General features: G+C 48.2%; 1 protein-coding gene across 2 annotated transcripts in view; it reads left to right on the top strand.

Annotated features, from left to right (window-relative positions):
- Positions 1-226: 226 nt before the first annotated feature.
- The window catches only part of UBE2O (ubiquitin conjugating enzyme E2 O), a 47,643-nt gene continuing 28,427 nt past the window's right edge, over positions 227-19,442 (top strand). The window contains exon 1 of one of the 2 annotated variants that reach the window (XM_033089732.1): positions 227-713. In XM_033089732.1, the coding sequence (XP_032945623.1) occupies positions 297-713 (417 nt within the window). In that variant the 5' untranslated portion in view covers positions 227-296. The remainder of the gene's footprint in view (positions 714-19,442) is intronic. The other variant, XM_033089734.1, reaches the window with a different exon arrangement.

The following is a 19,442-nucleotide window of genomic DNA, read 5'->3' as shown; positions in this document are numbered from 1 at the left end:
GGTCCCCACCCCTTCCCGCCCCCTTTACTTTTATCCCCCCCAGGCCCCACCCCTCTCTCGTGGAGTCCATCCTTTAACATCCCCCCACCACGGCAACATCTCCAGCGTCCCCTAGCGACGAGGCGGTAACTCCTAGCAACCGCATCTCAGTTCCCTGACGACGGCGGCACGTAGGGGCACGTCAGCACGCCGTGGCCCCGCCCCCAGCGCCGGCTGGCCCCGCCTCCCCGAGCCTTGGCCGCCGCTGCCGCTGCCACTGCCGCCGCCGCCGCCCGAGAGACTCGCGCAGAGCAGTTATGGCGGATCCCGCAGCGCCCTCAACCGCAGCTCCGGCTCCCGCCCAGGCCCCGGCCGCGGTTCCGGAGGCGGCCCCGGCCTCGGACGCAGCCCCCGCCCCGGCCCCGGCGCCCGCCCCGGACTCGGCCTCCGGGCCGTCCTCGGACTCCGGCCCCGAAGCCGGCTCACAGCGCCTCCTGTTCTCTCACGACCTGGTATCGGGCCGTTACCGCGGCTCCGTGCACTTCGGGCTGGTGCGCCTCATCCACGGCGAGGACTCGGACTCGGAGGGCGAGGAGGAGGGCCGCGGGAGCTCGGGCTGCTCTGAGGCGGGGGGCGCGGGCCACGAGGAGGGCCGGGCCAGCCCGCTGCGCCGCGGCTACGTGCGCGTCCAGTGGTACCCGGAGGGCGTCAAGCAGCACGTGAAGGAGACCAAGGTGCGGCGGGCCGGCCGGGGCCGGGGCTGGCGGAGGGTCCGGTACCTGCTGGACCCCTAGGCGGGGAGGGGAGGCGTGCGAGGCGCTGCCGGGAGTGGTGCAACTGCAGTGGGCCGAGGTGGGAGGACGAGCCTCAGCCGAGGGGACGCTCCGGTGCAAAGTCATTGCACCAGCCCTGGGCCACCGGGCCCCAGGCTTCCCCACACGAAGGGACTTCCAAGCTCGACTGTGGTGTGGTGTGGGCCTCAAGGTTATGTACGTGGACCCACTACCGTGGGGAACTCCTCGGGCTCTGAGGCACGCTGGGCATTATTACACCAGTGCGGCGTTTTGCTGACCCCCGAGGAGCTACATACTGCATTGTGCACCCAGAAAGGAGGGCCTTGCCGGGTCGGTGCAGGGAGGGGGTGTGGGCATCCCAAAACATAGAGGTGAGCATCTCCGCCGACACAAAAACCCGAGAAGTTCACTAGATTGCAGAATGCGTTATTATGGGTGAAGAAACCCAGTCCCTTTTTGTTTTACCTTGTTGTCTCATGTTCATTGCTGCGGGAAACTTTATGAGTGAAATCACTAACGATCAAAGCCTTGATATTAATAGTACTGGGGCAGGGGGATGTGACAGCTGCGACTGGGATTGGTGACTTCTAAGTGCAGTCGGAATTCCTGAAAAAGCTTACAACCATGGATGGAGGAGAGCCACCCATTGGAAACCTGAAGGGTTTTTCTTGACCGGAGCTGTGAAGCAAACATCAGACTCGCAGATGGTATTGGGGTGAGGCTGGTGAATATTGAAACCAAGGGTTTTATCGTCAGAAACCTGAAACCTTGAAGCAAGGTTGGTTTGGTGGCTCTCCATGTCTTGTTTGCCTGAGTGTGAATTCCTATCAGTGATTCACACGCACACACAAGCCTGTATCTTTCACCCTTTCTGCACCTCCTCCCCCTTCTCCCCTTCAAGAAAACATTTCTAAACGGGAATCAGGCCTGAGCTGTTTTGCTGCCTGGGATTGAGAGGTCTGATCTCCGGGAGGGCACTTCAGAAATTAATCTGGGTTACTCACATACTGAGACAAAAGCAGCAGAGGAATAAGCCTTCATGCCACACTACAGAGGGGGTCCGTGATGAGGCCTTGGGCGTGGAAGAGAGCCCCACTTCCAGGAAGCGCCTGTGATCTGTTTCCTAGTGGTAGAAGTGACGGCTGGTACCAGCAGGGTCTTTTTCCTCGCCAGTGCGCATGCATCCAGACCCAAATCTGCACACAGGACACCTGGTTTCCCCTCAGAGAAATGCAAATCAGGCGATAGCTTCTCTGACTGGAAGAGAAAATGATCAGTTCATGTGCAAAAGTACGTGGAAAATACTACTTTTTGCAGCAAAGTACTGGTTAAAAATTACCACCAGTATGATTAAGTCGGGAAGAGAAGATTGTTGCTCTATACACTGTGTCTGTACATTGTCTCACTAGCAAACAGTTGCTAGTGCCTTTCCATGGGTTTTTAAAAATGTTTTTCCCTAACCACCTTCTCTAGAGGTTTGTGACTTCTGGAATGTAGCTCATTTGCCTCTGTCATGATGGCCTCCTGCCCTGGCGCTCAGGGAAGCGTGCCCAGCTCACCACTGGGAGCTGCCATGTTTATCAGTTGTTGTTCCTGCACATCTTGACTTTGGTGGTTAACTTTGTTTATGGTTATGTTCCCTCTGCCTCCCCCGACCATGTGTAATTATATGCTTAAAGTACCTATTTTGGAATTAAATAGAAAATAGCTTTGAGGCACCAGCTTGGATGTATTTTGAAGTTGCCTTCTTGCGACTTGCTTTGAATTTGCTGAAATCCATTGTGACTCCAGTGGTGGTGTTTTCTTTTGCCATTGCAGTTTCTGGAGCTTCTGGGCTTAGCAAAAGCTCAGGAGCGTTGGAATTCCAGGAAGTGGTGGCGTATAGTGCTCATTTATGGATGGCAAGACCCAGTTGCCTTTTAGGACTTGAGAATAGGTTTGTTTGGGCGTAGGGGAGAGTTTCTACTTGACAGGTAGCTCTCATCATCCTGTGCCGTAGGCACAGATGAAGTGATCCAGGTCGGCTGAACATATGCTTTGCTCCTGGCTACCAACTGGGTCCTGGGACCTTGCAGCACTGGTTTAGGAAGATTTTCCTTCTCACCTCCCATTCCTTATAAATCCATGGCGGTAGCAGCATGTTTATAGAGGAAAGACTGTAAGACCGAGACAGAGCACTTAGGCTCTGACTTCTCCTCCATCACTAACCTGGTTATGAGACTTGAGAACCCAGTTGTTGGTAGAGTAATGTGGTGACAGTCTTGACAAACTTTTTTTTAAGCTGCTGCCAATTGGAATTTTTTTAATAGTGTTTTTTTTAATGTGGAGTGAGCTGTGGAGTATTTTTGTAGTTTTCATGTTAATTTAGTGGACAGTAAGTAAAGGCTTGATGTTAGTCTCTTAATTTCTTTTACATTCTTAATGCACAACTTCAAAGAGAGATGAAGAGGCTGGCCACCAAGTCCTACCCCTTCTGCCCATTTTTGTGAACTTTATCAGCAGAAATAAAATAAGATTTTCCTTGAAACTGTGGAATTTATGGTCCAGTTCCTGAGGCTTCCAGCAGCCAAAGTTAAGCTTCTTTAGGACTTAAAAGAAGCCCGCAGCTTGTGCTTCTTCCTACCTCGTTCTCCTGACCCCTTCAGCTAAGGAGCTGATTTATCCACTTGAAACTTTTCCCATTGGCCACAGATCTCCTTTGTGGACTTGCCCCTTCCCCATCAGTGGTCATCCTTTGAGTAAAATTTCGGAATAAAGCCAAATGCCTACAGCTTCTTCACCTGAGCACTGGTTAGACATGGTGGGTCTTTCTGATCTTCATCTGTCATGACTGGGCACAATGGCTCCCGTGGGGAAGAGAGTAGACTGCTGTCTGTCAGTCCAAGTTTGGGGCTTCCTGTTCCCGCTTTAGTTTTCCCATCTCTTGTGTGTTGATTTTTGCTTTAAGTTGCCACAACACTCAGAGTCTTGGCTGGTTTGAGATTTAATGTCTCTAAATTAAAGCTGTGTCTGTGATTACCCTCCTTTTGTGAGGCTGTGTGTGTGTGTGTGGGTGTGTGTGTGTATAGCATCCCTGATGATAAGTCCCTCAAGAATTGGCTTTTTGATTTATTTTTGGCTCCTATTTAGGCTGACATTTCCATGGGGAAAGCTATTTAGGTGTAGCATCAAAGCATGTGGAGTTTGCTTGCCTCACCTGTTCAGGTGCTGGACCCATTAAAAGCAATTGTTCCTAGTGATGTAATAGGAAGACGTTAGGTAAGGTCAACCAAGATGCAGGACTAAGTGCATTTAATTGTATTTCATTCAGATAACATCACAGCACTGTAGGCTCACAGCTGTTCTGTGATTTTATTCTTTGTCCTTTGGTTTCCCCTCTTCTAGATGCCCGGATGGTGCCTCTGTCTGGCTTGCCGCCTGACTCAAGGGCACTTTCATCAGATGAGGGGTGTGTTTGTCCTGTGATTGGAAGTCAAAGCCCTTGGGTGAAAAGAAAGAAAGAAAGAAAGAAAAAAAACCCCTTGGGTGCTCTTCCTTGGCTGTCACCTACGCTGGATGACCTTGGCCTAGTCACTGCCTCATTTTCTCTATGCAATAAAATATGAGGTCCTGTCTGTCTAGCCTCTGAGCCTGCACAGGTGGAATGACCAGAAGTGTAGTTGGGTGGTGCCTGGCATGGCCGCTTGGCTCGTAGCAGACACCGTTCTGACATCCATCAGACAGAACCGGCCCCGGCCCTTCAGGAGATCACTTCTGTGTGTCACAGCGTGTGCTCTCCCAGAGTGGCACCTCGGGAAGCAAAAGGTACACGGAGGGCTTTGTTTCCGCGGTTTGGAATTCTTAACTGCTGTTGCATGTGACCCGGTGGACTACAGATAGGACTTCTTTATTACACCTCATCTATAAATACTCGTGAACTTCACTCCTCTGTTACTTTTTAAGACATTCAGCAATGCACATTTAAAGTAACACCTGCCAAAGCACACCAACCTCCAGGAGGGGATGGAATGAGTATATGTATGTATGTATATGTTCCAGAATCTGGAAGACATCTTTTGAAATTCCCAAGACAGATAATGAGATTATGAATTACAAGGATGGTAGAGTATTGCTTTTGTATTTTAAGATAAGAAGAAGAACAAACATTATATAGTGTTATATGCCAGGCACTCTGAGTGCTTTATGTGTATGAAATACAACAATCCTGTGAATGAGGTACTATTATTATGCCCGTATTTCAGAGGAGGAAACTGAGGAACAGAGAGGTTAAGTAGCTTGTCCGAAGTCACACTGAATACAAACTGAAGTAAATATAGTTTGCCCTCACCTGAGAATGTTTAAGTTCAGGATTTATAGGTCATTACTCTGTCACGACTGGGTCATGAGTACCCTGATCAAATATGAGTCTTGAGTACCCTGTGGCTGGAGTGAACCGTCCAGTCTTTCACCACTTGAAAGACTTAGTGCAGTAGTTGTAACCACAGGTGAGGAGAGGAAGGAGCAGGGTTTAGGGGTGTGCGGAGGGTGTACCAGTGGCCAGCAGGGAGGCAGGGCAGGCCGTGAGCAGCATGGGAGAAACATTGTGTTTGCACCTGCTATGTGCTTCCGTTCTACAGTTCTCATTCCCTGGCCCTTCAGTCGTTCTCAAAACACTGTCAAAAAATACAGCTTATTGCTGGGGAACCTGTGAATGCCCCTAGATGTTGAATGAAAGTAAGTCTGATTCATTCCCTCCCTGGTTTATTCCCACCTCGACCCCCCTTCCCCCAGGAAAACAAGTCCAAGTAACGCATTTCTGTGTTAGGAAATCCACCTTGACCTTCTGCCTCCAAAGACCTGCCCCCTCTCTTGTTCCCGATGTCCCCTCCTGCCCCCCCCTTGCTCCCGATGTCCCCTCCTGCTGGGAATGCTGAGTCATGAGACAGTCTCCCAAGGGCTCCCTGGGAGGCTTCCAGTTCCTCTCCCTTCAGTTGCCCTGAACTTGACTGCGTGTGTGCTCTTCACCCGCTTGGGCTTGAGGACATCAGAGATCTCACATCCTCCCCAGCCCCGCTTCACTGTTATCCCTGCTGTTCTCCTTTTCGTTTTCCTCTTCTAGCAAGAGGCACTTTTTCTCCCATTTGCTGTTTTACCACAGGCCTTATGGAATCCAGTGGAACTTCTCCGGGCCAGTTCTTCTGCAACAGTGCTGGGCCCGTGATGAGTCCGCTGTCCCTGGTGATTTCTGTGACAGGTAAAGAGCCTGGCTTTAGGGCGATTTCTGTGACAGGTAAAGAGCCATCCTGTAGCTTTACCCCAGGAGGACGTGATCTGTGCGCCTGTTCTGATGGATAGGAGCTTAGCTGTCCTGGGACGTGCTCATTTAAGTGGATATTCCAAAGCGGGGAAACGGCAGTCAGGGTCCTGTGTAAGTGCTTTTTCGTTTATAAGATGCTGTCACCTCTATTTACGAGGATTTGGGTGTTTCAACTGCAGCTCCTCCCTGAAGCTCCCCTTGCCCAGCGACTGGAGGCCAAGCCCGAGAAGGTCAAGGTTTCAGCACTGCTGCAGCCACTCTGGCAGCTGTTACTGAGCGGGAACGCATCCGAATTGCTTGTTTCTGACATTTCCACCAGTCTCAGGGGGCTCTGTTAGGAGCCACCTGCCACGTGTGGTTAAGGACCTGGAGGAGCGAAATGCTTGCTGGAATGTTTTGTAGTTCAGAATCAAATTGAATCACGTTAATGGATAACCCTCTGGATTTAGCTACTCCAAGGTTATTTGCCCTGTTTCTCTCTTCAGCTCTGCTCTGCGGTTGAGGATTTCATGTCCTTCGACCCAGACTGACTGTGGGATGGATCTTTTGGTCGATTTTGCCCACGGTTATACTGTGTTCTTCTAAAGCGGGATTGTGGAATGCAAGTTCTTAGGATTTAAACGTTGAGGCACATGACATACCGTTCAGATGTATTCACCTAGGCGATAAGTACTGGAGTGAATGTCCTTTTGGGGTTAAATCTGGTTGACTATTTGGTTGAGGGGATTTTGGTTTGTTTGCGTATTTTGAGAGACCGAAACATTTAATTTTCTGCAGCTCAGTCAAAGAAATAAGACATTTACCAGGTCACTTTTGGTTTAAATTGACAGCATAGCTATATCTGGTGAAGATTCGTTCTAACTGTGACAATTTAAAAATGTTTAATCTAAGATACTGAGTAGTGCTAAAAGGGGGGGGGGACAGTCAATCCTACCCAACAATAAAATCATAATTCCCAGCTAGCAGGAGAGATTTCTGCAGTCTTACGAATAGCCTTCTTCATTCGCATCTTGCAAGTGAGAGCTGGTCTTTCACACTTAGCAGCTCTGATGAGCTTTCTTCCTGCTTGTTTTAATTTTGATCCTTTTTGTGGGAGGTGCTGCTCCCTCGCATGCATGCGGGCTGGTGAAGCCACAGGACTGTGTATTTGCTGGGCCCGTAAGTGCAGGTGGGTCCGTGTCTCTCGTGTGGCTCCCAGCAGCATCAGGAGCTGACATACTCCATGCTGAAAGCGGCCCCATATTGGTCTGCTCTGACTGTTTAATTACTTAAGGGAGGCTGAGGGCCCTGAGGCTGATGACATCATCTTCCAGCAGAAGAAAAAAGAGCATCTCTCCCCACCCGCAGTGTGCTGGGGTGGGGGTGTCCCAGCACCCTGCTGGTGGGAAGGGGTGTCAGCCTCCGTTTCCTTGTGACCTCAGCTGCGGGTCTGGCCTCTCACATCACTGGGTGTGAAAGGCTCTCCTGAAGCTCACAAAGGACTAGTGAATCCCTGGGCGCCCGCTGCATTTCCAGACTTTTTTCCTCCGTCCTTGTTCCTTTGGTTAATATGGGTGAGCATCCCCTCGTAAGGGAAACTTTTCTTCTGTTGGGTTCTGTTTACCAGGCTGTTCTGAATTGTTCTCTCTTTTGCCTTTTGTCTTTTTCCTCTTACCTCTGTCTGTGAGACTTTTCCAAAAATCAGAGCTCTCCTCTGCTCTGCTCTCCTCTGCTCTGCTCTCCTCTCCTCTGCTCTCCTCTCCCCCCCTCCCCTCCCCTCCTCTCTCCTCTCCTCTGCTTTTCTTCAGTGTTCTTGTCCACTCCTGTCGCCGCAGCCGGCGTGGTACCTGCATTGAGATGCTCTGCACACCCAGTCACCTTCCCAGGGCTACATCAGGTCCTCTAGAACCTCGTACTTTGTGGTGGAAGCTGTTAGGAGTGTGCCGACTCTCCCCATTCCCGGGGCGGTGGAATTGTTTTTTAATTTCTTTTTCTAACTTTTTTGTGAAAATTCTTCAAACGTTTGGAAAAGTTGAAAGACTAGGCCAGGGGTTACTACTTACCAACCGTCATGAGTCAGCAGTTAACATTCTGCCACAGGTGCTTTCTGTAGGTAAGTGTACTTTGTCCTGAGCTGCCATGGGTCAGTTACTAGAAAACTTGGTGGCGCCTCTGCATACGCAAGCTTGCGTCTTCTAAAAGTTAACATACGGGATCATTTTAAATTTACCTCCTTGGGCCCCCATCCTAATATTTTTTTCTTCAAAAAAGTTATTTTTATTGTTGTAAAGTTCACATAACATACCACCACCACCGTAACCATTTGTGAGCGTACGTTCAGTGGTGGTTAGTGCATTCATAGTGCTGTGTAACCTTCACCACCGTCCCTCTCCAGAACGCCTTCATCTTGTAAAGCTGAAACTCTATACCCATTAGACAATGACCCCCTCCCCGTTTCCCCGCACCCCAGCTTCTGGCAACCACCATTCTTTCTGTCTCTGATTTTGATTAGGTACCTCGTATGAGTGGAATTATACAGCATTTACGTTTTGTGACTTATTTTAGGTGGAATAGTGTCCTCAAGCTTCATCCATGTTGTAGCGTGTGTCAGAATTTCCTTCCTTTTTAAGGCGGAGTAATATTCCATTGCGTGTGTATATTACTTTTTGCTTCTCCTTCATCTGTTGATGGACACTTGAGTTGTTTCCGTGTTTTAGCTATTGTGCGAGTGCTACTGTGAACATGGGTGTGCAAATCTCTTCATGGTCCTGCTTTCAGATCTTTTGGGTAGATACTCAGAAGTGGAATTGCTGGATCATATGGTAATCCTATTTTTATTGTTTTGAAGAATTGCCATCCTGTTTTTCACAGCAGCTGTACGATTTTACATTCTCAACAAGTGTACAGGGTTCCATATTTTTCCCACATCCCGGCCAACGTTTATTATTTTCTGTTTTTGTTTTTCTTTTTTATAGTAGCCATTCTACTGGGTGTGGGGTAGTATCTCATTGTAGGTTTGGTTTGCATTTCCTCAATAATTAGTGATACTGGACATCTTTTCATGTGCTTGTTGGTCATTTGTATATGTTTGGAGAAATGTCTATTTAAGTGTTTTACTCGTTTTTGAATTAGGTTGGTTTTTTGTTGTTGTTGCGTTTTACGAGTTCTCTATATATTTTGGATATTAATCCCTTTTCAGATAGACGATTTGCAAATATTTTCTCCTATTTTGTGGGTTGCCTTTATGTTCTGTTGATAGTGTCTTTTGACGCATAATATTTTTTAAATTTTCATGAAGTTCAGTTTGTTTTTTTTCTTTTAATGCCTGTGCCTTCAATGTCAGACCCTCCATTCTAATTTGTCATCAAATCTTTGTTCAAAATGCCTCTTGGGAAAAAAAAAAGTGTCTCTCGCATCCTCTACATTTCCTGTCACCACACTGGTTTGCTCTCTCACTGCCCCGTGCCCGGGCTGCCCTCCCAAATGCCCACTTGGATTGTGTCAGCACCCAGCCTCTTGTCATGCCTTAGCTTGTCTTTTAAGGCTCCTCGCCTGTGTTTCACACTTAATCTCCTGCCTCTGCAGGTGACTCCAGCTAATGTGGCTGTTTCCCAAATTCGCCTGTGCCATCCCCTGCCTCTGGCATCCTGTGGCACCTAGACCACACTCTCGGGCTCTCTCTCTGGATTGGAAGCTTCTTGAGAAACAAAGCTCTCTGAAAACTTGTATTTGAATGGCTCACGTGGAGACTCGTGGGAAGCATTTAAGTGAATGACCAGATCCTTCCCACTTCCTTTCAAAGTATTCTTATTCTTAGCCTTTTCCCAGATGTTTGGTGGTGTGTGCTGGAGCGATGTGAGTCCCTTACATCTCCCCCCGTGGGTACCAGGTGGGTTGACCGTGTAATTTGCTGCTGGAGCTGGGCTCTTTTGAGCGCCCTGTGAAGAATCCCTCCAGGATGGGCCATGGGGGCTTCCCACTGAGGGAGAGCAGATGAATGATGCTACACGCGACTATAGTGGACTATTTCAGCATCGTCCCTCATGAAGCCCCCCAGGCAGAGTGGGGGCACGGTGGGCTAGGATAGAGCTAACTAGAGCTGGCGTCACCGTGGTCAAGGTGCAGTTGTCTCTGGGGTTAAAACCCAGCAGAAATTGACACGCGCTCCCGGCCACAGGCTCCCAGGATGGGAGTTGAGAGGCCGTGTCTGTGAAGCCAGTGACGGCTCCCTGGTTGTCGCCACCCAGCTTTCCTCCAAGTCCGTGGCATTGGCTCCGAGCAAATCTGGGCAAAGCACCAGTTTAACATCCAGAAGCCACCCGAGTTCTAGCACCTGTAGTAATTTCAAGACCTTGGTGGGCACCCCCTCTTTGAGCCTCAGTTTATTGAATGGGAATAATGCGCTGTCGTGAGGAGCAGCTGTTGTGACCCAGCTGACAGGACGTGGCAAACCCATGGTCACACGTGTGAGTTTCCTGAAGGGTGAGCAGCACGCTGTCCTCACCTTAGATGTTTTAGTTGAGGTTTTCAGTATGAGGCTCCTGTGTTGGAAGAATGCCAACCCATCTGCAAATGAACCAGGAACATGGCTCGGGCTTTGTGCTCTTTCTGCATCAGGGCCCTGGAGGAGTCTCAGAGAGTACAGCCTGCAATGGTTATGCCAGCCAGGTCTGTTACTTTGAAGAAGTCACGCACCAGCTATTAGAAATGGACAGAACCACCCCTGTGTGTCCGTGGCGGGGATTGGGGCGAGCACAGATGAATGAAATCTAGACCAGCGCTCCTTAAAGGCTGATGTGCATGGAACCACCTGGGGCTCTTGTTCGTAAGGATTCTTCCGAAGCAGACTGGGGTGGGCCCAGAGTCGGCGTGTCTGCCGTGCTGCTTCTCCTGGTTGGGACCACCCTTTGAACTGGACTGATACATAGGTCCTTCTAAAACCCTGTTGATGTCAATAGGTTCCGTTTTTACCACCCCGCCCCCAAGTTTTAAGTATACAACTGCCAGAAATTTTCAAAAGATGGGCCACAGGAGGGAGGGGGAATTGGTTAAGTGCCCCCAATAAGCAGGCAGTGCTTTCAGATCAGTGTCAGTGTTGGAAAGGCCTGCTCCCTGACCATTGCCCGCGGACCAGTGTCAACGCGGTCATTGCTAAGATGTTTCACTGGATTTCATGTCATTTTAGGATGAAACTATGGTAGTTAGGAATATAATACAACCAGTCCAAGAGGAAGAGGACTGAAATTGCTTCTTTTATCCAGCCAGGATCAGTGGATTCTTGCTGTGTGCCAGGCAGAGACGCATGCTTTACATGGCATCTTACACTTTCCCCACAGTGGCCAGTGTCCCCATTTTAGAGAGGAAGAGCCTAAAACCTAGAGAAGGCCTGTAACTTGCCCAAGGCTACACGGCTAGTGAGGGGCAGAGCCCAGATGATTCTGCTGCCAGAGACGTGGCTCTCTTCACTAGCTACACAGCTGCCCCTTGCAACTGGCTAGTGCTGTGTAGATAAACAGTTTAACCAGTCTCCTCTTTTAACCAGTTGAATTGTTTCCAAGTTTCCAGTTTGAAATACTGTGTCTCCTCTTTTGACCAAATTGTTTCCAGGTTTTCAGTTTTAAATAATGTGACTAACATCTTAAACTTCATACTTTGTTATGTCATTGTCTAGATTTTTAAGTTTCTTAGCATAAATTCCTAAATGGAATGACTTAGGTCAAGGGGTAAGAATACAGTTTTAAGACTTTTAATTCATCTTACCAACTGTCATCCCAAAAAAGGATACCCATTTACACTTCCATCTCAGAATGCCTCTTTGCTCAGCATGATGGTGAGATTTTTGCAGGATGGTGTGACTTATGCAGGAGTCTCCTGGCAGCTTCTAGAGGACTAGAACTCAGGTCAGCTGAGTGTCAGGGTGTTTTTCTGACTATCTGCTGTTGCCAAGATGTAAGCCCTTCTTGTGCCAGGGGGTGTCCCTGAGCTCTGCGGCCCAGGCAGACTGGCCTGTTGTGCCTTCAGCTCAGGACACGCCCGAGCAGAGGGCTGAACTCGAGGGCATTGCGTAAGGCAGGGGAGGCAGGTGGTGGCTCAGACGCAGAGCTGGACGTGGGCGTGTAGACCTGTGATGGCTCAGTGTCCGTGATTAGACAGTAGACGGACTCTGGTTGGGACCGAATGGATCACCTTCAGGTAGCACTCGCATAGCGCTAGTCAGTAGCTGCCGTTAGCTCTGCTTCAACCTCCCAGCACGTTTGGCAGCTCGCATAGTAAATGTCATTGCAGGTTTAGGGGGAAATACTAGCTCGTCTGCCCCAAACCTAAATCTTAATCTCTGTGTGTGTGTCTATATATTAAAATAGGTGATAGATGCAGATGACACAACATTCAAACGGTTTAAAAGAGTATATAGTGAAATGTTTGTCTCCTTCCCACCATTTCCGTTCCCCAAAGACAGCCGCTGTGACCAGATCTATTCTGTTCTGTGCATATTCTAGCATGTATGTATATATCCTTTTTTATTTCCCCCTTAACATAAGTTGTAGCTTTCTGTTCTGGATTCAGGCAAATCTGGGTCAGATTCTGCCTTCTTTATTGGCTTTGTGGCATGGAACGACTGGTTTACTGCGTCTTGTCCCTCACGGTCGTCCCTGGCATGTCACTGAAGGGTTGCCCTTCTCCTCACTGAAGGGTTGCCCTTCGGGCCAGACTGTTGAATTGGATTCAGTTTGCTGCCCCTTCAGGGAGAGAGCGGCTCTGCTGTTGGGGATAGCGAGCGCGTCAGCATGTATTACTCCTCGGAGCCTGCTCCAACCCGTCTGTTAGAGCAGGTTTTCTCCGTAGCCAGAGGGTGCCACTGATGGGGGTGGGGGCTCATGGGATATTTGAGTCAGAAGATGCTCAGGTGGGGGAGACACTTCTTGTAAAAAGCGTAAGTGAAAAAGCACTCCCAGAAACACCCTCCGTGCCTTTCACCTCCTCTCTTAGCGTTTTGCCCGAGTCAGAATGACTCGTGAGATATTAGGGTTCAGGCCAGGCTCCCCCTGAGACTCCCTGCAGAAGCAAAGGCTAAACTCGAGAAGGACCCTCCACACCCCAGATGCAGACTGGCCAAAGGGCCTGTTTCCTTCCCCAGTATGAGGCGTTACCTAATCAATGCACGGGGCTCCCCTGACACATTGCTCAGGTGACGCAGCCTACGGTGTCCTTATGGTGATTCCCAAAGAGCGTGTTCCCACATGTTGGAGTTTCCATCCTCCCCTCTCCGTCTCCCCCACAGACCCTCGCACCTCGAGCTTGTCCTGCTAACATCAGCGTTGCGGGACTTGGCAGCTCATATTGAGGGGTCTTTGGCCGAGCCCCCGAGATGATTGCTGTTGGCCGTCCACTGGGTTTTAGAGTGTGTGTAGGCCCATGCTGGTGGCACTGGAAGGGATGATTGGGTTTGACCCCTTATTTATAGTCGAGCAGCTAAGGCCCGAGAGGCTCGGTGGTTGAGATTAAGGTTGATGGAGTCCACAAGTAGACAGAGACTTAAAGAAAAGTCCGCAGAAGGGCACCACCTACTTTCTAAGGGTAGAAGTGGAGGGTGGTAGTGCTGATTCTAGTTTTCTGGTTACAGCTGAGACGGGTTCTGGTATTTGACTTGAAAAGTAAAACCCTACCCATTGGCAGCCACCCCGCATTTCCCCGCCCCCCTCAGCGCCTGGTGACCACTTTCTGTCTCTGCGGGTTTACCTATTCTGAACTTTTCATATAAACGGAAACATAATATGCAGCCTTTTGTGATGGGCTTCTTTTACTTAGCAAGCTTTCCAGTTTCCTTCATGTTGTATCACGTATCAGCACTTCCTTTTTATGGCCAGGATATGCCATGTTTTATTTATCTATTCATCAGTTGATGGACACTAGGGTTGTTTCCACATTTTGGCTATTTTTTTTTTTTTAAAGATTTTTATTGGGGGAAGGGGAACAGGACTTTATTGGGGAACAGTGTGAACTTCCAGGACTTTTCTCCAAGTCAAGTTGTTGTCCTTTCAATCTTAGTTGTGGAGGGTGCTATTCAGCTTCAAGTTGTTGTCCTTTCAGTCTTAGTTGTGGAGGGCGCAGCTCAGATCCAGGGCCAGTTGCCGTTGCTAGTTGCAGGGGGCACAGCCCACCATCCCTTGCGGGAGTCAAACCAGCAACCTTGTGGTTGAGAGGACGCACTCCAACCAACTGAGCCATCCGGGAGCTCAGCGGCAGCTCAGCTCAAGGTGCCGTGTTCAGTCTTAGTTGCAGGGGGCGGTGCCCACCGTCCCTTGGGGACTCGAGAAATTGAACCGGCAACCTTGTGGTTGAGAGCCCACTGGCCCAGGTGGGAATTGAACCGGCAGCCTTCGGAGCTAGGAGCATGGAGCTCCAACCGCCTGAGCCACCGGGCCGGCCCCACATTTTGGCAATTTTGAATAATGCTGCTATGAGCATTCATGTACACGGTTTTGTGTGAACATGTTTTCAGTTCCCTTGGGTATCATATTCACGAGTGGAATTGCTGGGTAATGTGGTAAGTCCATGTTTAACCTTTTGAGCAACTGCCAAACTGTTTTGCGGAGTGGCTGCACCATTGTACATTCCCACCAGCAATGAACAAGGGTTCCAGTTTCTCCACACCCTCACCGACACTTGTTATTGTCAGTCTTTAGATTCCAGCCATCCTAGTGGGTGTGACGTGGAGTCACGTGATGGGATGGGCCTGTCCTAATGACTAGTGACGTTGAGCATCTTTTCATGTGCTCGTTAGCCATTTGTGTATCTTCTTTGGAGAAGTGTCCATTCAGATAAATCCTCTGCCTGTTTTGTAATTGGTAATTTGTTGGCCTGCCCATTAGACCCTGCTTTGGATCTTCTCTCTGTCCTTCGGAGTCTGGCAGGTGGACCACTTCCTGTGGCAGGTGCCCTGTCCACGTCATTGGGTCCGTGTTTAACTTCCTTTCCTATTTAAATATGCTCTAGGGATTTGAGACCCTTATAAACTGAAAGGGCTTTAAGTTCTAAATCTTTCCAGGAACAAAGTTCTAATTTTTCTGTATCTGGGGCTCCACAATTACCCTAGAATAAGAAAGGGGATGCTAAATAGGTCTCGGACAGGGGGGCAAGCTTTCAAATATTTGCCGGTTACGTGAACCATAGTACGCCAGTTGTAATTTACGTTTTTCAAGGCAGAGTCTGTACTTTTTTCTTGTGCTCTCTCTCATAGTATGGATTGTAATACTTCTTACGCAGCAGGATGATGCCATGCTTTTTGATTGACGTGAATGTCTTTGGGTAACTGAGTTGTTTCTGTAGCTGTTTGGCAGGTTTAGGACATAGTGATGCCGACAGGTGTGAGAGGACGCCCTGTGTGTGAGGAAGGTGCGTGGTCAGAGGTCCTGAGCTTGAGTGTCCCCGGCCGCTGCTGCCTCCCAGGCCCTCCAGCCTCCAGCAGGGTGGCTGTCTGCTGAGGGGCACGTGTGCTGCTATTTATGTTTTGTGACTTTCTCAGTGATTGTTTTTAGTTTAGTATTTAAGAGTCTAATTTAATTTTGTAAGTGTGTAAAGTGTTGACCACCCACGCCTGCCAAACGACACTGACCGTCTCTTCCACCAGAGCCCAGCTTTGTCCTGGATAAGGTCTGACTGTCACGGTTGAATCGCAGCAATCTATGGCATTTCAAGTTCCTCTGACATTTGAAACCAAAAGCCATTTGCAGGAGCAGATAGGTGGCCCTTTCAGATGATAGAGGGAGTTGCTAATGGAGCTGTGCTTTCTTTCCCTCCCAACATTTCAAATCTTAGAACAGCAGTGCTGGAAGAGCCCTTCCAAGATGAACTGGTCTCTAAATTAAGTAGGTGAATGTCGAAACTAAGGATTGCTAATTTTTGAATGTGTGATTTCTTGTTGCCTGATTCTCATCTCTCCGTCTTCAGATACGTCCCATGGTTGTATGTACGTACTTTGCAAAATTAAGGTCAGAGAGATCTGGTTGGCATATATTTTAGGCAAACATGGTAGATTGAACCTATTCTCTTACCTCCACTTCCTCCAGAAACCCTGCTAAAATGACAGTAAAAATATTTTTTAAATGTATGGAACCACAAGGACAAAGAATGCGAGAGAAGACAATGACAGACGGAAGAGGGAAGATGAGCGAAGACAGCAGAGCCCAGGAGGCTGCAGTGTTGCTGCCTGCAGAGAGAGACGAAGGAGAAGCTCTGTAGAAAGAAAGCCTCAGGAAAGGAGGCCCCCGGTGTCACTCAAAGCAGGAGTGAGGTTCGGGCCTAAAGACTGATTAGTTCAGAGTCTGTAGGGAGAAATCAAACTCCCCAAGTCACAGCTTCACATCTGCAAACCCGAGAATACTCCTCATCCCCTCTGAGCAGAGGTTTATGCTCTGGAGCAGCCGAACCAGAAAGACGCTGGATCGAGGTACGTCAGGAGGAGCAAAGGGCAGCGTACACTGAACCAAGAGAGGGATTTGCGAAAGTCTGTGCACTAAAAGGGGGCGTCCCCGCCAGTCCCTGCCGGCTCCCAGAGTGCTGCGACGGGCTTGAGGCATGGATTAGAGGAGTCCTCTGGGACAAAGGGACGGTGTCAGAGACACACCTGCAGCTGCTAGCCTGTGGCAGTCCCTCAAAGCAGAAGCTAGACCTCCCCCAGCCTCTGTGGGCCTTCACTGCCCGTAGCCTTGCTGGTGCCCACAAAGCGCCCATCATCTTTTTACTTTTTAGTTTGAAATGATTATAGATTCACAGGAGGCTGCAGAAGTGGTACAGAGAGGTCCCCTGGGCCCTTCACCCAGGTCCCCCAACGGTTACGTCTTACATAACCACAGACAGTGTCAAAACCAGGGCACTGACATTGGTACACAGCGTCTGCTTACAGGTAGGTGCCATTTTATCACGGGGGGTTTCATGTAAGCCCCACAGCAGTCAAGGTACAGCAGGGTTCTGTCGCCACAAAGATACCTCATTGGTTCACTTTTAAACAGGAATGGACAGTCAAGGATCGTTAAACATATTCAGGAAACTCTCGACATAAACGAAGGGTAGAGGCTAGAACAAGCAAAAAGAAAGACCTGTCAGCGAAAACAAAGTTGATACTGTGAACAGAAGAAACCCTCAACACACAGAGTGAATGTTCTCAGAGAAATGAGCCAGTATTTTGTCAATGAAATAAAACAGGATGCTCTAGAAATCTGAAAGAAAGAGTTAAGAACTCTTAAGAAATTAACCTGAGATTAGGGGGGAAAAGGGTTGACAAAGACCCCCAGAAAATAGCATAAAAATATCTGACATCTAGAAGATCTGTAAAGAGAGAAAGGGAAAATGAAGGACAAATATATGAAAGAAATCAGAAATGTTTCTGAAATCAGAATAGATGATCACAGGATGGTGAATGGAAAGAGTCCTGACACATCGTATAATTCCAGAACACTGGGGGATAAAGCTTCTAAAGAGAGAACAGGTCACGTGAAGAAGATGGGGAATGAAGTATGCATGGGGTTTGTCAGCCTCAGCGGAAGACAGAAGGCCATGGAGTACATTTCCGATTGAACATGGTAGATTGAGCTAATGTACAACCACTCCTACAACAATCACATGGCATTCTGTGGAGAATATAACAAAGATTTTAAATATATAGCTGATCTTACAGGAAAGAAAAGAGTTAGCCAGAGACCAGAATCACGGAGGGAATTGAAAGCAGAGTAGGCTTACTGATATTGTAGCAGTTCTGGGGGGTGTTTATTAGACCCCAAAACAGGCCCTAACAATAATAGAAGTTTGGATTTTAATGAACACATAAAATATAGAATTAAAATACAGATCCCCTCAAAGGGCTCTTACCTGGTAAAAGGGATGTGAGAAAATCTCCCCCACGGGGCCAGAGAAAGGGTAAGGGAGGTTTTCATTGCCCCAGGCTCTGAGGTGTGGGGGGAAATCTCCTGTGAGCAGTGGAAACATCCAAGTCTGAAGTCAAGTCTGTGTTTATAACATGGTTCAGGACTCCTCAAGCGAGCACTAGCCTGGTGACGCCCCTAGAGCTCCTTGCAGAAGAACAAGCAAAGCATTTGTAAAATGACTCTTTCACAGTGCGGGCCACGTGGAATCCTCCCATCTCCACAGGTGATTGGCTCTTGCTAGGAAATTACTGAACATGCAGAAATTATAAGCAAGAGTCAGATGTCACAACAGAAAGGAGGATTTCTAGCATTTAAAAACTTCAGATAACAGAAGAGATTATAATATAAATAAAATATATATAAATATAAAAAATTGAAAGACTAAAAGAATAGAAATCAAAGGAAAAAAGACAATACATTTAAAAAGGGCTATTTTTAAAAAGAACCCAACAAAATCTGTAGAATGAAAACTCTAATTATTGCATTTAAAACCCAGTGGAAATGTTAAATTGCAAAACAGACACACCTCAAGAGAGAATTATGGACCGGAAAATAGATCTGAAGAAGTTCAGTGGAATTCTGCACAGATAAAGAGATGGAAGAGAAGCAAGGAGCATGGCATAGGATGAGAAGGCCCAACCTGTGTCTGCTGGGAGCTCCCGAAGGGAACAACAGCATCTTAAAAGCAGCTGGACAGAAAGACCGATGACTCCCAAGGTACAGCAGTGAAACCCAGCAAATGTTGGGGTAGGAACAGTGGACGCCAGACCACAGTGGAATGACTCCTCGGCGTGCTAAGGAAAGGCAGTCGTTGGCTTAGTGTTCAGTAACCAGCTTAAGTTTTTCAATAGTGAGAACAAAATAAAGACATTTTCACATAAGAGAAAGTGGAGTTTATTCACTAATGGACCTTCACTGTACGTCAGGGAGAAGGGAACTAAACCCAGGAGAAAGGAGAGAGAAGAAGGAATGGTGTACAGAGACATCAGAAATGTATGGGGAGATCTAACTAAGCATTAATTTAGGAAACAGTGGCCATTACTAATTGGAAAAGAAAAACGAAAATACCCAAAGTGGGAGTGAGAGGAGATGGTTTGAATGAACATATTCTAAGATCAGTGAAGGGGTGGGAAAGAGGGGGAGGGGTTTTGATTTGCTTTGGACTTTCTGAGTCAAGCAGATGTATTAAAATTTTAAGGGTAACCACTAAAAGAATAGAACTAGGATTGAAAGCTTTCAAACCAATAGAGGGAAAAGAAAAGATGTGATTTATAAAAACTAGGTCATTATTCTAGAAAAAAGAGAACAAAGACAAAGTATGGGAAGGTAGAAAGCCCTCAAGGTAAGAGAGGTAGATCACATGGGCTGCACGGAACGTGAGCGGGATAACTGTGCCCGACGTGGCAGGTCTCCAAGGTGGGAGCGCCAGAGCAGAGCCCCCATCGTTCCAGGGAATTCCATATCCAGCCAAGT

The sequence above is a fragment of the Rhinolophus ferrumequinum genome, chromosome 21 (assembly GCF_004115265.2).
Source record: "Rhinolophus ferrumequinum isolate MPI-CBG mRhiFer1 chromosome 21, mRhiFer1_v1.p, whole genome shotgun sequence".
Lineage (NCBI taxonomy): Eukaryota > Metazoa > Chordata > Mammalia > Chiroptera > Rhinolophidae > Rhinolophus > Rhinolophus ferrumequinum.
The sequence above is the reverse complement of the archived record's forward strand: the minus strand, read 5'-3'. Positions and strand labels throughout refer to the sequence as shown.